At 37.5% G+C, this 13777-nt stretch overlaps 1 protein-coding gene across 8 annotated transcripts in view; it reads right to left on the bottom strand.

Moving 5' to 3' along the window:
- LOC104215335 (uncharacterized) overlaps positions 1-13558 on the bottom strand; it is a 38080-nt gene extending 24522 nt beyond the window's left edge. For all 8 annotated transcript variants that reach the window (XR_011405588.1, XR_011405590.1, XR_011405589.1 and 5 more), the window contains exons 1-2: positions 13389-13558; positions 13210-13275 (exon numbers count right to left, since the gene is read on the bottom strand). Coding sequence is in view for 1 of the 8 variants with exons in the window: in XM_070168444.1 (XP_070024545.1) it covers positions 13210-13272 (63 nt within the window). In the remaining 7 variants the exon portion in view is untranslated. The remainder of the gene's footprint in view (positions 1-13209; positions 13276-13388) is intronic.
- Between the last annotated feature and the right edge of the window lie 219 nt (positions 13559-13777).

Raw genomic sequence — 13777 nt, 5'->3', positions numbered from 1 at the left:
AATGAGCTATGCAGATCAAAAGGTTCGAGATATGGCTTTCATGGTTGGTGAGCGGGTATTGCTCCGAGAGTCACCTATGAAGGGCGTGATGAGATTCGGGAAGAAGGGCAAGCTTAGCCCTAGGTTCATTGGCCCGTTCGAGATTCTTGATCGAGTGGGAGAGGTGGATTATAGACTTGCATTGTCGCCTAGCTTATCAGCTGTATATCCCGTTTTTCATGTGTCCATGCTCTGGAAATATCACAGCGATCCAACCCACGTGTTAGATTTCAGCACTGTCCAGTTGGATAAGGAATTGTCTTATAAGGAGGAGCCAGTGGCTATTCTAGACCGACAGGTTTGTCAGTTGAGATCCAAGAGTTACCCTTCTGTTCGTGTTCAGTGGAGAGGTCAACCTCCTGAGGCATCGACCTGGGAGTCCGAGTCCGACATGCGGAGCTGTTATCCTCACCTATTCCCCGACTCAGGTACTTCCTTCTTCTGTCCGTTCGAGGACGAACGGTTGTTTCAGAAGTGGAGAATCTGACGATCCCAAGGGTCATCACCTATTTTCTTATCCATTCCAAGCTTCCGAGGCCTTGAAAACCTCATTTACAGTCGCTTTGATTTGCGTGCGCAGTCCGGGTGCGTAGCCGGAAGCTCAAATATGATATTCTGTGAAAATTTGCTAAGTTTTGATATATTAAAATGAATAAATTTGACTTCGGTCAATATTTTAGGTAAATGGACCCGGACCCGTAATTTGACGGTCCCGTGAAGTCCGTAGGAAAATATGGGACATGGGCGTATGTCCGAAATTTGAATTCCAAGGTCCCAAGCCCGAGAAATGAATTTTAGGTAAAAATTGTTTTTCTGAAATTTGTTAAGGAAAAATTGAAATGAAAATTTATGAGAACGTGTTGGTATCGAGCCCGTATTTTAGTTCCGGCTCCCGGTACAGGTCGTATATGTGATTTAAGATATTTCTGTAAAGTTTGGTTAAAATCGAACGTCGTTTGACGTGTTTCAGACTTGAAATCCTAAATTTGAACTTGATGAAGTTTTTGGAAAAAAAACTCTTGATTTTGAGGTTTGATTCAGTGTTTTTGAGGTTAGTTTGGCAATTCGATCGCACAGATAAGTTCGTATGATGTTGTTGAGTTAGCGCATGTATTTTGTTAGGAGCCCCGAGGGCTCGGGATTGTTTCGGAGGTGTTTCAGAATGATTTTTGGCTTAGAATTGCAGGTTCAGGAAGTTGCAGGCCTCTGAACCTTTGAGTGCGGTCCGCGAGAAATCGCATGCGACCGCGGAGGGGCCAGCGCGGCCGCGGTCGCCTTTGTGTGGTCTGCAGTGGAGGCTGTGCGACTGCGGTCGGCCTTGTGTGGTCCGCGCAGGGTGCTAAGCTGCAGGTCTTCAGGTACACTAGTGCGGCCGTGGTCCATTTGATGCGGTCCGCACTGGGGGTCTGAGAGTGGTATAAATAGACGGGGTTTTCAGCTATTTTTCACTTTTCAAAACCGCAAAAGCAAAAGAGGCGATTTGTCAAACAACCTTTCTTCTCCAAATCAATTGTAAGTCATTTTTACCTAGCTTTCTTCAATCATTAACATCTTTTAACATGATTTCAACTTAAATTAAAGATTTTCATGGGGGAAATTGGGTGTTTTGGGTAGAACCTAGGTTTTTCTAAAATTGGGGATTTGGACCTCAATTTGGGGTCCGATTTCAAAATAAATTATACATTTGGATTCGTGGGGGAATGGGTAAACGGGTTTTGGTTCGAACCTCTGGTTTCGACCACGTGGGCCCGGGGGTAATTTTGACTTTTTGAGTAAAACTTTGGAAAAACTCATTTTCATGTATTGGGGTTGATTCATTTAGCACTTATTGATGTAATTAAGTAACTTGTGACTAGATTCGGTGGATTAGTGGTGGAATCAAGGGGTAAAGCTATAATTGAGGCTTGAGTGGTGTTCAAAGCTTCGAGGTAAGTGTTTGGTCTAACCTTAGCTTGAGGGATTAAGAGTTTAGTCTTATTTGCTACGTGCTTATTGTCGAGTACGACGTATAGGTATGGTGACGAGTATCTATACGTTGGTGTCTAGCATGACCGTGAGTCTTTATATTGCGGATATTCTGATTTTGTTGTATCTTTCATGACTTAAATGATGATTTTTACATGTTGTAAAAAGCCTGTGAAAGAAATTGTGATCTTTGCACTTCGAGGAGCATTGGCTCGAGTTATATTACCATGTGTGAAAATATGTGAAATGATTGAACCCTTTGGAGCGTTGGCTCAAGTGGTAAAGTGAGTTAAGAAGTAAAAGTGAAAGAAAGAGAAAGAGTTATTAAATTGCTCCCTTACCAGGATGTTTGTTGCTTTGTTGATTATTTTCCTTGCCGGGATGTTGAGATTTATTGATATTGTTCCCTTGTCGGGACTTAGCTGTTTAATTGTATTCCTTCGCCGGGATTTCTACTATTATTTGTCTACTTCCTTTCCCCATTGTTTGTGACTGTTGTTTGGGTGAGAAAGAGTGTTAAAGCACGAAGGGTGATGCCGTGCATTGTTTGATATTGTGAGGAAAGAGTGTAAAGCACGAAGGGTGATGTCGTGCAGTACGATGTGCCATTCCGTACCGATATTCATTGATTATATTGTGAGGAAAGAGAGTAAAAACACGAAGGGTGATGCCGTATACATTTTTATTATTGATATTGTTTGGGTGAGGACGAGAGTAAAAGCACGAAGGGTGATGCCGTGTAAATTGTTGATTTCTGATTATGGTTGACATTTTGGCAATGTTGCTTCTTCCTTTTATTAAGGCTTTCTATTTGGAACTGTTAACTCCCTCAACATGTTTCCCTTCCCACATTGACTAGTTATTTCCTGTATTTCTTTTCTGTTGCACATATATATATATATTTGAATTGCACAGGTTATTTGGTAGTTTGGTCCTAGCCTCGTCACTACTTCGCCGAGGTTAGGCTAGGCACTTACCAGCACATGGGGTCGGTTGTGCTGATACTACACTATGTGCTCTTTTGCACAGATCCAGATATTGGACAACAGCAGTAGCGCGGGAGCCAGCCTTCAGTCCACTGAGACCCCGAGGTAGCCTTGCAGGCGTCCGCAGGCCCGGTGTTTCCTCTATATTTCATTTCAGTCTGTTATCTCATGTATTCGAGACAAACAGTTTATATTTTCTTTCAAACAGTTGTATTTATTAATCTTAGAAGTTCGTGAGTGATGTGACACCAGTTCCTGGGTAGAGGCATATATTGATTTTTGTACTATTGTTTAGTTTCTTTAATTTAAGTCTTCCGCATGTTTATTCAATTCCGTTGTTATCATGATAGTACTGATAATTGTTAAGGAAGTAACCAGTTGAGGATTGGCTTTCCTAGCTCTCATTAGTAGGTGCCTTCACGATTCCCGCGGGTGGGAAATCCCGGTCGTGACAATTCAACCACAAGTTTTTCCATTCTTCTTCCTATTTTCTATTGTTGGTTATGAATTTTAGTATTGCATTTTCACATACTACTATGAGTAGCTAATTTATTATTTAGAGTTTTGATGGAACCTTTTGGAGGATGAATTCTCTTTAAGCTAGAATATAATTTGGCCTTTGAATTTCTTTACTTGTTCAACTACGTGCTTATTTCTGTTTATTGAACGACCATCAATTGACTGTGCGTATTTATTATGTATTGCTTGGGAAGGGGTACATAGTTAGGTAGTTGTTGAACAACGTCACTCCTAACGTATATGAGGAATCAATACAACAGGTTTAAAGGTGGGTTTAGGAATAACAAAGCCTTGACGTGGTCATAGTGAGCGGTAAGATTATGCCAGCTAGCATAGTTCGGGAGAATATATCTAATAAATTATTGGAGTTTCTCGGGAGAGAATTACGACACCTGAAGTGCTCACGATCAGTAGACAATAATTAGGCAAAATTATAGGAGACATAGCAGGAAGGATTCCGACAATTGGGTAAATCATAACTCTAGACCTTCTTAATCTTGTCTCCAACTCTTAGTATCTTTAGTTGTTAATTTTCTATTTTAATTTGTTAGTTAATTAGTTAGACATAGCAATTTTCATCTCTGTAACTTAGAAATTGTTCGAACTTGTCTTCTTAGAGATAGTGAACAGTTGTAGCTAAACCTTAGTTCTCTGTGGGATTCGACTCCGGACTTTTAGACTGGATTATATTTGCAACGACCGCTTATTCTTCTTAGGACTAGAGTTGGGCATGATCAATATTAAAAAAAAGGTAATCCAACCATAATTGATTTGGTTTGGTATTAACTTAAAAATTCAAACCGAAACTAAACCAACCCGAGATTACATATGTATATTTTAAAAATATTGTATTCAGAAAAATATTTATTGTAAAGTAGTTTATAAATATTTAATAAACTTTTTAATAATATTTAATATAATTGTTTAAGTCTGAGCTTATAATTTTCGAATAGTCCAAATAAGTGTTCGATCGATTGAGCCCAAACAAAATTTCCTAAAAACAATCTAACAAAATTGCACCTTTTTACTTGACCCCCCTTCCCCATATAACTCATTCCATTGTTTTAGCTCTGTCATCATAAAACTCTTGAAGCTTTTCTTTAGTGACAACGAAAATGAATGATTATTGAACTATAATTGTTGTATCTTATAGGGATAAAAGGAATATTTGGAGCATTAATTATATTGTTGTCCTGATATTATGGGGGAAAACCCGAAAGAATCACACTGGAAAAAAAAAGACCAAAAATTCGCCTTTTACTGGTTTGATTTGGTTTATAGATTTAAAACTCGTATATAATTGATTTAATTTAGTAATTAAATAAACCTACCGACCCGACCTATATACACACCTAATTCGAACATTTATCAATTACCAGACAATCATAAAAGTAATCAATTTAATAAAAGGAGAAGTTTTAACTTTCACCAATAAATAGGAACTATAATCAATTATTTATAGTTATTTAATTTAATCGATTCTTCAATTAGTACTTTAACTTAATATTTTATTTGGGTTTAGAAATAGTTAGGTGAAAAATTTATTAGAAATATTTATTCTTGACCTATGTAGGATAGACAGTTGACTCAAACCAATAACTCAAAGTTGTTTGCTAATTCCCCTTTCTCTCTTTCTCTGTCAATTTGTTTTCCTCTTTCCATGATCTGATCAGGAGAAAAAAGTAAGAATACAAAGAAACTGAAGCAAGAAGCAGAAAACATTTTTGCAGATATAGCCATGCATAAAACGTAGTAATTGTTTTTGAAGAATATTTCCCCATCCGAGTACCAAAATTAAACATGCCGATACTTTGGGACCCATATGGTCGTCTTAGTGTTGAATTTAATTATTTTAAAATGTACATTTCATACTGAGTCATGTTCATCCATTGTGAGGATATTTATGGGATCGGGGTTGCCCGCCTGCAGCAGGCCATATCGGCTTTATATATATTATCATTATATGGATCGGAGTTGCCCGCCTGCAGCAGGCCATATCGGCTTTATCATTATATGAATTGGGGCTGCCCACCTGCAGCAGGCCATATCGGCTTTATATCACGCTTGGGCTGAAGGAGCCCTTCCAGAGTCTGCACCCCCTTTGTTGGGAATAAACCCCGTAAAAATAATATTCACAGTATTAGTGATAAACGCGGACCATTATGTTATGGTTAAATCAGCAAGAATAAAAATGCAGCAAAAATGACACCAAGATTTTACGTGGAAACCCTTCTGAATAAGGGAAAAACAACGGCCAAGAAGAGCAACGGATATCACTATAGCGAGGATTTTACACTGTGTAGTAACGAGTACGAATACTCCTAAGACCACTACACCCTCAAAAGAAAAAAATACTCTTTTGTTTTTTCACCTCACTGCAATATCTCTCACACTCTATTTTTCTTCACACACTATTTTCTTATAGTCTATGGAATACCTTGCTCTCTCTCTCTCTCTTTTCTCTCTTTGTTGGTGTGATGAAATGAAAGTTGAAGCTCTCCTTTTATAACCAAAACCTCACTCTCTAAAGCCTACAATATTTGACAATTTTGCACACACTTTTCACAATTTCAACAAGGTTGGCTACCAAACCAAACCAATTCAACAAGGTTGGCTACCAAACCAATACCAATTCAACAAGGTTGGCTACCAAACCTTTTGAATGAGATGGAAACCATCAATATCCCCCTCTAGTCTCATTCATCTAGAGGAGGTAGCATTGTCTTCTAGTTTGAGTGCATGCCGACAAGTTCTTTATATAGCTCGAACTTGTCTCTTGGTACCACCTTGGTCAACATATCTGCAAGATTTTCACTCGTGTGAATCTGTTTGACTTGAAGGGTTCGTTCTCCACTTGCTCATGAATCCAATGATATCTGACGTCGATGTGTTTTGTTCTCACATTGTACATGGAGTTTTTGCTCAGGTCTATTGCACTCTGGCTGTCGCAATAGATAACATACTCCATCTGTCGCAATCCAAGTTCTTGAAGAAATCTCTTGAGCCATATTATCTCTTTGCCAGCTACAGTTGCCGCAATATACTCTGCTTCAGTTGTAGATAGTGCGACACACTTCTGCAACTTCGACTGCCATGATATAGCTCTCCCTGAAAAAGTAAACAAATATCCAGTAGTGAATTTTCTATTATCAAGGTCACCTGCCATATCAGAATCTGTATAGCCCTTCAAAATTGGATTTGATCCTCCAAAACATAAGTGTTCATGTGAGCTTCCTCTTAGATACCTGAGTATCCACTTTACAGCTTCCCAATGCTCTTTTCCTGGACTTTCGAGAAATCTGCTAACAACACTGACTGCATGAGCAATATCTAGTCGAGTGCATACCATTGCATACATCAAACTTCCGATAGCAGAGGAATAAGGAATCTTGGCCATTCTATCTTTTTCTTCCGTTGTTGTAGGACACATCTTTTTACTCAACTTCAGATGACCAGGAAGGGGTGTGCGAACCAACTTAGCACTTTTCATATTGAAGTGCTCCAGTACACGTTCTATGTACTTCTCATGTGACAACTAAAGCTTTCTTTCGTTTCTCGAACGAGTAATTCTCATGCCCAAAATCTGCTTAGCATGACCCAAGTCTTTCATTGCAAAAGACTTATTCAATTGTTTCTTTAACTCGTCAATCTTGGAAGCATTCCTACCCACAATCAATATATCATCCACACATAGCAAGCGAATGATAAAGTTATCATCAGAAAATCTTTGTACTAACACACAGTGATCTGAAGAAGTCTTCTTGTAGCCTTGCTCCCCCATAACAGACTCAAACTTCTTGTACCACTGTCTGGGAGCTTGATTCAATCCATAAAGACTCTTCTTAAGTTTGCATACAAGATTTTCCTTACCCTTTGTCTTGAATCCCTCAGGTTGTTTCATATAAATTTCCTCTTCTAAGTCACCGTGAGGAAAAGCAGTCTTCACATCCATCTGCTCAATCTCCAAATCAAGACTGACAGTCAACCCAGAACTGTCCGAATGGAGAACATTTTCACGACAGAAGAAAATATTTTGTCAAAGTCAATACCTTTCCTTTGACCAAATACCTTGACAACCAATCTAGCTTTGTATATGGGCTTCAAACTATGTTCTTCAGCTTTAACTTTGAACACCCACTTGTTCTTCAAAGCTCTCATGCCCTTAGGTAATTTCACCAACTCATAAGTATGGTTCTCATGCAGAGATTTCATCTCATCTTGCATGGCTTCAATCCATTGATCATTATACTCATCTTCTATGGCCTCCCCATAACATTCAGGTTCTCCCCTATCAGTGAGTAATACATACTCATTGGGTGAATAACGGGAGGAAGGAGTACGAGGTCTAGAAGACCTCCTGAGTGAAATATCTAACTCGCCCACAGCTTCGTGAGTAAGAGCATTTACCTCATCAACATTAGCATTGTTATCACCATCACCATCAATATTCTGATCTGGAATATGGTTCTGGGCATCACCATCATCATTAAGCCCACCAACGTCATCCTCATTTGTATGAGGAATTTGATCAAGATTAACTAAACCTTCAGAACTTGGAGATTTTAGCTTCTCTGCTTTGTTGATATCTTCAATGGCTTGATCCTCTACGAAGATAACATCACGGCTTATCACGACCTTCTTCTCAGCTAGATCATATAGCCTGTAACCAAACTCATCAAGGCCATAACCAATGATGATGCACTGCCTTGTCTTGGCAGTTAATTTTGACCTCTCATCTTTAGGTACATGTACAAAAGCTTTGCAACCAAACACTTTCAAGTGGTCATAGAAAGCATCCTTGCCATACCAAACTCTATTTGGAACATCACTTTGCAACAACTGTAGGAGATAGATTAATGACATGTGGGGCGGTCAACAAAGCCTCACCCCAAAAGGAATTCGACAACTTTGCTTCAGAAAGCAAACATCTGACTCTTTCCATCAAGGTCTTGTTCATCCTTTCTGCTAAACCATTAAGCTAAGAAGTCTTAGGAGGAGTCTTCTGGTGTATGATACCTTGTTGCTTGTAGTATCCATCAAACGGTCCACAATATTCACCACCGTTATCAGTACGAATACATTTCAGCTTCTTTCCCATTTCTCTTTCAACTGAAACCTGAAACTACTTAAAGACACCCAACACTTGGTCTTTAGTCTTCAAGATGTAGACCCAAAGTTTTCTTGAGCAATCATCAATAAAGGTAGAAAAATAAAGTGCACCACCCAAAGTCCTTGTGTTCATTGGACCACATAAATCTGAATGCACCAACTCAGACAACTCTGTCTTTCTTGAAGGAGGATGAGATTGGAAAGAAACTCTTTTTTGTTTTCCAGCCAAGCAATGCTCACATTTTTCTAATTTTGCACTTTCAAAATTTGACAACAATTTCTTCTTGGCCAGAACATTTAGTCCTTTATTGCTAATGTGGCTAAGCCTCTTATGCCATAACGTTGAAGAGTTATTGCTCTCAACGGCATTCACCATATAAACACAGGTAGAGGTCGTAGTCTAGTATAGACTACGACACTTTTCCCCACGAGCCACAATCATAGAACCTTTAGTGAGCTTCCACTTTCCAGCACCATTGGTACTGACATATCCCTCATCATCCAAAACACCAATAGAGATCAAGTGCAAATGAACATTAGGTATATGCTTTACGTTGTTTAAAACTAGTTTAGTTCCAATACTAGTTTCCAAACAAATCGTTCCAACACCAGCCACCCTAGATACAGTCTCATTACCCATACTCAAAGTTCCAAAGTCACCCTGAGTATAGGATGAGAAAAATTCCTTCCTTGATGTCACATGAGATGCGGCACCACTGTCCACAACCCAGCTTGACTCATCACAAGCAATATTTATCAGATCCGCATCAAGGACGGTAACAAGGTCTTCTGTAGTGATGGTGGAAACACGATTGCCATCTTCTTTCTGTTCTTCTTTGTCTCTATTCTCCTTTTTCAAAATCCGATAGAACTTCTTTGTGTGTCCTTTCTTCCCTCATTGATAGCACTCAATATCTTTAAGTCTGCTTCTGGATTTGCTTCTATTATGTTCTCTATTTTGAGAACCTCGATTCTTGCTTCTACCCCTAGAGTCAGTCACCAAGAAATCTGATGAGGAGGAACCTTGAGATTTTCTTCTCATCTCTTCATTTAAAAGGTTGCTCTTGGCAAGATCCATAGAGATCACACCATCCGGAGCAGAATTTGATAATGAAGTTCTAAGAATTTCCCAAGAATTTGGTAGGGAACCAAATAGAAACAGGCCTTGAATTTCTTCATCAAATTTAATACCCATAACAAATAACTGGTTCATGATCCCCTGAAAATTATTCAGATGATCTGTCATCGCGGAACCATCATGGTATTTTAAACCCAACATCTGCTTTATCAGAAACATCTTGTTGTTTCCAGTTTTCTGAGCATACAAACTTTCAAGGTGCTCCCATAGGGTCCGAGCATGTGTCTCCCCAGAAATATGATTCAAAACATTATCATCAACCCACTGTCTAATAAAGCCGCAAACCTGCCTGTGTAACAAATTCCACTCTTCATCTGATTTATTATCAGGCTTTATAGCGGTGAAGGCAGATTAATGAAATTTTTTGACATAGAGCAAATCTTCCATTTTGCTCTTCCAAATGGCATAATTTGTGCCATTCAAAGTAATCATTCTACTAGTATTGGCTTCCATCGTTTATCACAAATACAAATACTATTTATTAGGAAACCAAAGTAATTCTTTTCTGATGTGGAAGTTCAGACTGTGTTGCAACCACATAGCATACTTAGACAGAACCTTGGCTTTGATACCACTTGTTGGGAATAAACCCCGTAAAAATAATATTCACGGTATTAGTGATAAACGCGGACCACTATGTTATGGTTAAATCCGCAAGAATAAATGCAGCAAAAATGACACCAAGATTTTACGTGGAAACCCTTCTAAATGAGGGAAAAACCACGGCCAAGAAGAGCAACTGATATCACTATAGCGACGATTTTACACTGTGTAGTAACGAGTACGAAAACTCTTAAGACCACTTTACCCTCAAAAGAAAAAAATACTCTTTTGCTTTTTCACCTCACTATAATATCTCTCTCACTCTATTTTTCTTCATAGACTATTTTCTTATAGTCTATGAAATATCTTGCTCTCTTTCTTTTCTCTCTTTGTTGGTGTGATGAAATGAGAGTTGAAGCTCTCCTTTTATAGCCAAAACCTCACTCTCTAAAGCCAACAATATTTGATAATTTTGCACACATTTTTCACAATTTCAACAAGGTTGGCTACCAAACCAAACTAATTCAACAAGGTTGGATACCAAACCAATACCAATTCAACAAGGTTGGCTACCAAACCTTTTGAATGAGATGGACAATATCACCCCCACAGTGAGTGTAGATGATTTATATATACGAGATGGACTTCCCAGGGCGTGGACTTGCCTTACTTATTTATAATTGTGATGAATTTCCCTGGACATGGATCTTATTTGAAACATTTACATTTGGGGATAAATTACCCCAGGCCTGGTTTGGTCTTGTACGGTACTGAGTGACTGACTGTCAGTCAATGTGTGTGTGTGTATATATACGAGATGGAATATCCCTAGGCTGGATTGGCCATAAACAGTACCGAGTGACCGTGCGATTAGTTATGAGGAGTACACGAGGTTTTCCACCGAGATGATATCCCTTGTATCATGCAGTATTGATCTATCTTACTTGTACTAAGTTTAACTATTGAACTTGAAAGCATGCCTACATTTCTGTACCGTTATTTATATGCTGGACTAGATCTGCTAAGCTCGTAACTACTTTCAGTCCAAAGGTTAGTCTTGTTACTTATTGAGTACTCATATTACAATATGCACTTCGTGTGCAAATCCAGGTGCTTGACTGTTAGATCTCAGAGTGTTATCGGTTGGAGACTATCAAGGTAGTTGTCTAGCGTCTGTTGACCTTGACTCTCTTCCTTTTAGTTATTGTACTGTTCTATATTTTCAGATAGTGTTTTTATTAATCATACTTTGTATATATTTAGATGCTCATGTACTCAGTGACATCGGATTTTGGGAGTGTATTTATATATGTATTTGTGAGATTTTTCCACTGGATTTAAATATTATGTTTTCAAGATTAAAAGATATTGGGTTTTATTATGATTGTCGGCTTGCCTAGTATTGAGATAGGCGCCATCACGACATGCAAATTTTGGGTCGTGACAAAAAAAGAAGGTAAGCTTTGGAAATTTGCGGTCTAAAATAAACCATAAATATTTGTGTGGCTTTAAATCAATTCATTAAGGATAAAGTAGAAATATTAAAAATAGATTGTTTCTAAATAAGAAAATATGACATTCTTTTTGGGACTGATTAAGAAAGAAAGAGTATCACATAAAATGCGACGGAAAGAGTAACAAACTCTGGTTGTAAAATTTAGCGGAACTATTCATAGTTAGAACTGAGAAGTGTCATTTTTAGAGTTTCTGCTATTTTGGTCTTTTTCTTGTGACTAGTGTTGTATTTTGGGATGTAATTTCCATTATTTGTCCTTTTTTTTTAATGTGTGGTGCAGTCTTTGATGCTCCAATTTTTGGAATTTGACACCACTTTCCTAGTGTTTATGTTTGAAATCTTCTTTTATCAAAGTTCCCGCTAAATCTATCTATATAATTTCTGAATTTTTTTCTTTTCCTTTACCTTTTGCTTTTACTTCTTTTTTCCTTTCTTCTCTAATTTCGGCGGCTATTCACTCGATGACAACTTTGTCTAACCATTCTTCTTCTGTTTATTCTATTTTTTTTCTTCCTCTTTCTATCCTTTTCACACACAAATTAAACTCTAAAAAATATCTATTCATAAGCAAACAAAAATATACTCAAATTTGGAGAAAAAAATTCATCATCGGAAAACCTTCCCCTACCGGAAAAATAAAGGTATTGAAATTTTAACTGGAAATTTTTTTTTTCTAACCTAGCAAAGACACTTATACTAATATTGTATGCCATCACTCACCTCTTAATTATAACGTCTATCATCTTTATGCCACACACAATCACGAATTATAGCCACCATCCAAAAATCTTTTACCGTAATGGACATTAAAGAACCGTAACAGCAGAAATAGAACAATATGAGTTGATCTTTGTTATTCGGGTTTACTAGAGTAATGAAGAAGAGAAAAAAGAAAGGAAAAGAAAAAGTATTTTTTTAATGAAATCTTATGTGTCAAGCAAGTGTGGTCACTGCCCAAAGAAAATTTGGTTATGGTACTTTAAGGGTGGATTTATTCTATTTTAAAATAGTTTAGGGGGATAATAATAACCCGCAGAGATAAAGTGTGTAGTTGAGAATAAGGCTATAGATCGGGGTAATAAATGCATTTTCCCTATGCACTAATAGAATCGGGGAGTACCATGGCTATCTACATTGTCCATTTGATAAATCCTTAATTAAGAAAGAATTGTTAGTAAAAGAAGATGTTTTACCTTTTACCCATATATAGGAACTATAATCAATTATTTAGTTATATAATTTAATATATTCTTCGGTTAGTTCTTTAACTTAATCGTTTTATTTGGGTTTAGACCGTTAGGTGAAAAATTTATTAGAAATAGTTATTCTTGACCTACGTAGGATAGAGATTTGACTCAAACCAACACTACTAGCACAAACTAATTATGGCATACCTCAAAGTTGTTTGCTAATTCCCCTTTCTCTCTTTCTCCGTCAATTTGTTTTCCTTTTTCCATGATCTGATCAGGAGAAAGTAAGAATACAAAGAAACTGAAGAAAGAAGCATATATAGCAGAAAACATTTTTGCAGATATAGCCATGCAAAAATGTTATTAGATACTAAATGACTAACCTTTTTACTTGATGACAAATCTGAGAAATGGCTTTAGCTAGAATGAGGCAACAGAAAGTATGGAATGGCTGTTTTTGTGTATGAATTCTCCCCTTTTTCGACAAACCGACAGTTTGAGATAAGGGTATAAGGGCACCAAAATCATGAGGCTGGGAGAAAAATGATAAAAAGTGGTTGTGCATTAAATTTGAAATAAGTCTCATACATATATTTCAGAGTAGTTTGGTTAAGTTGTGTAAAAGTGAGAAATTTTTATGTATTTGATAAATAGTGATTGTTAGATTTAAACAGAATTGTGAAAAAAAAAAAAAAAAGATAAAGGGAACTCACATTTGAAGGTGCAGGTTATATAGTTTCTGCTATTTTTGGTCTATTTCTTGTGGCTAGTG

The sequence above is a fragment of the Nicotiana sylvestris genome, chromosome 2 (genome assembly GCF_000393655.2).
Source record: "Nicotiana sylvestris chromosome 2, ASM39365v2, whole genome shotgun sequence".
In the NCBI taxonomy this organism is placed as follows: domain Eukaryota; kingdom Viridiplantae; phylum Streptophyta; class Magnoliopsida; order Solanales; family Solanaceae; genus Nicotiana; species Nicotiana sylvestris.
The sequence above is the reverse complement of the archived record's forward strand: the minus strand, read 5'-3'. Positions and strand labels throughout refer to the sequence as shown.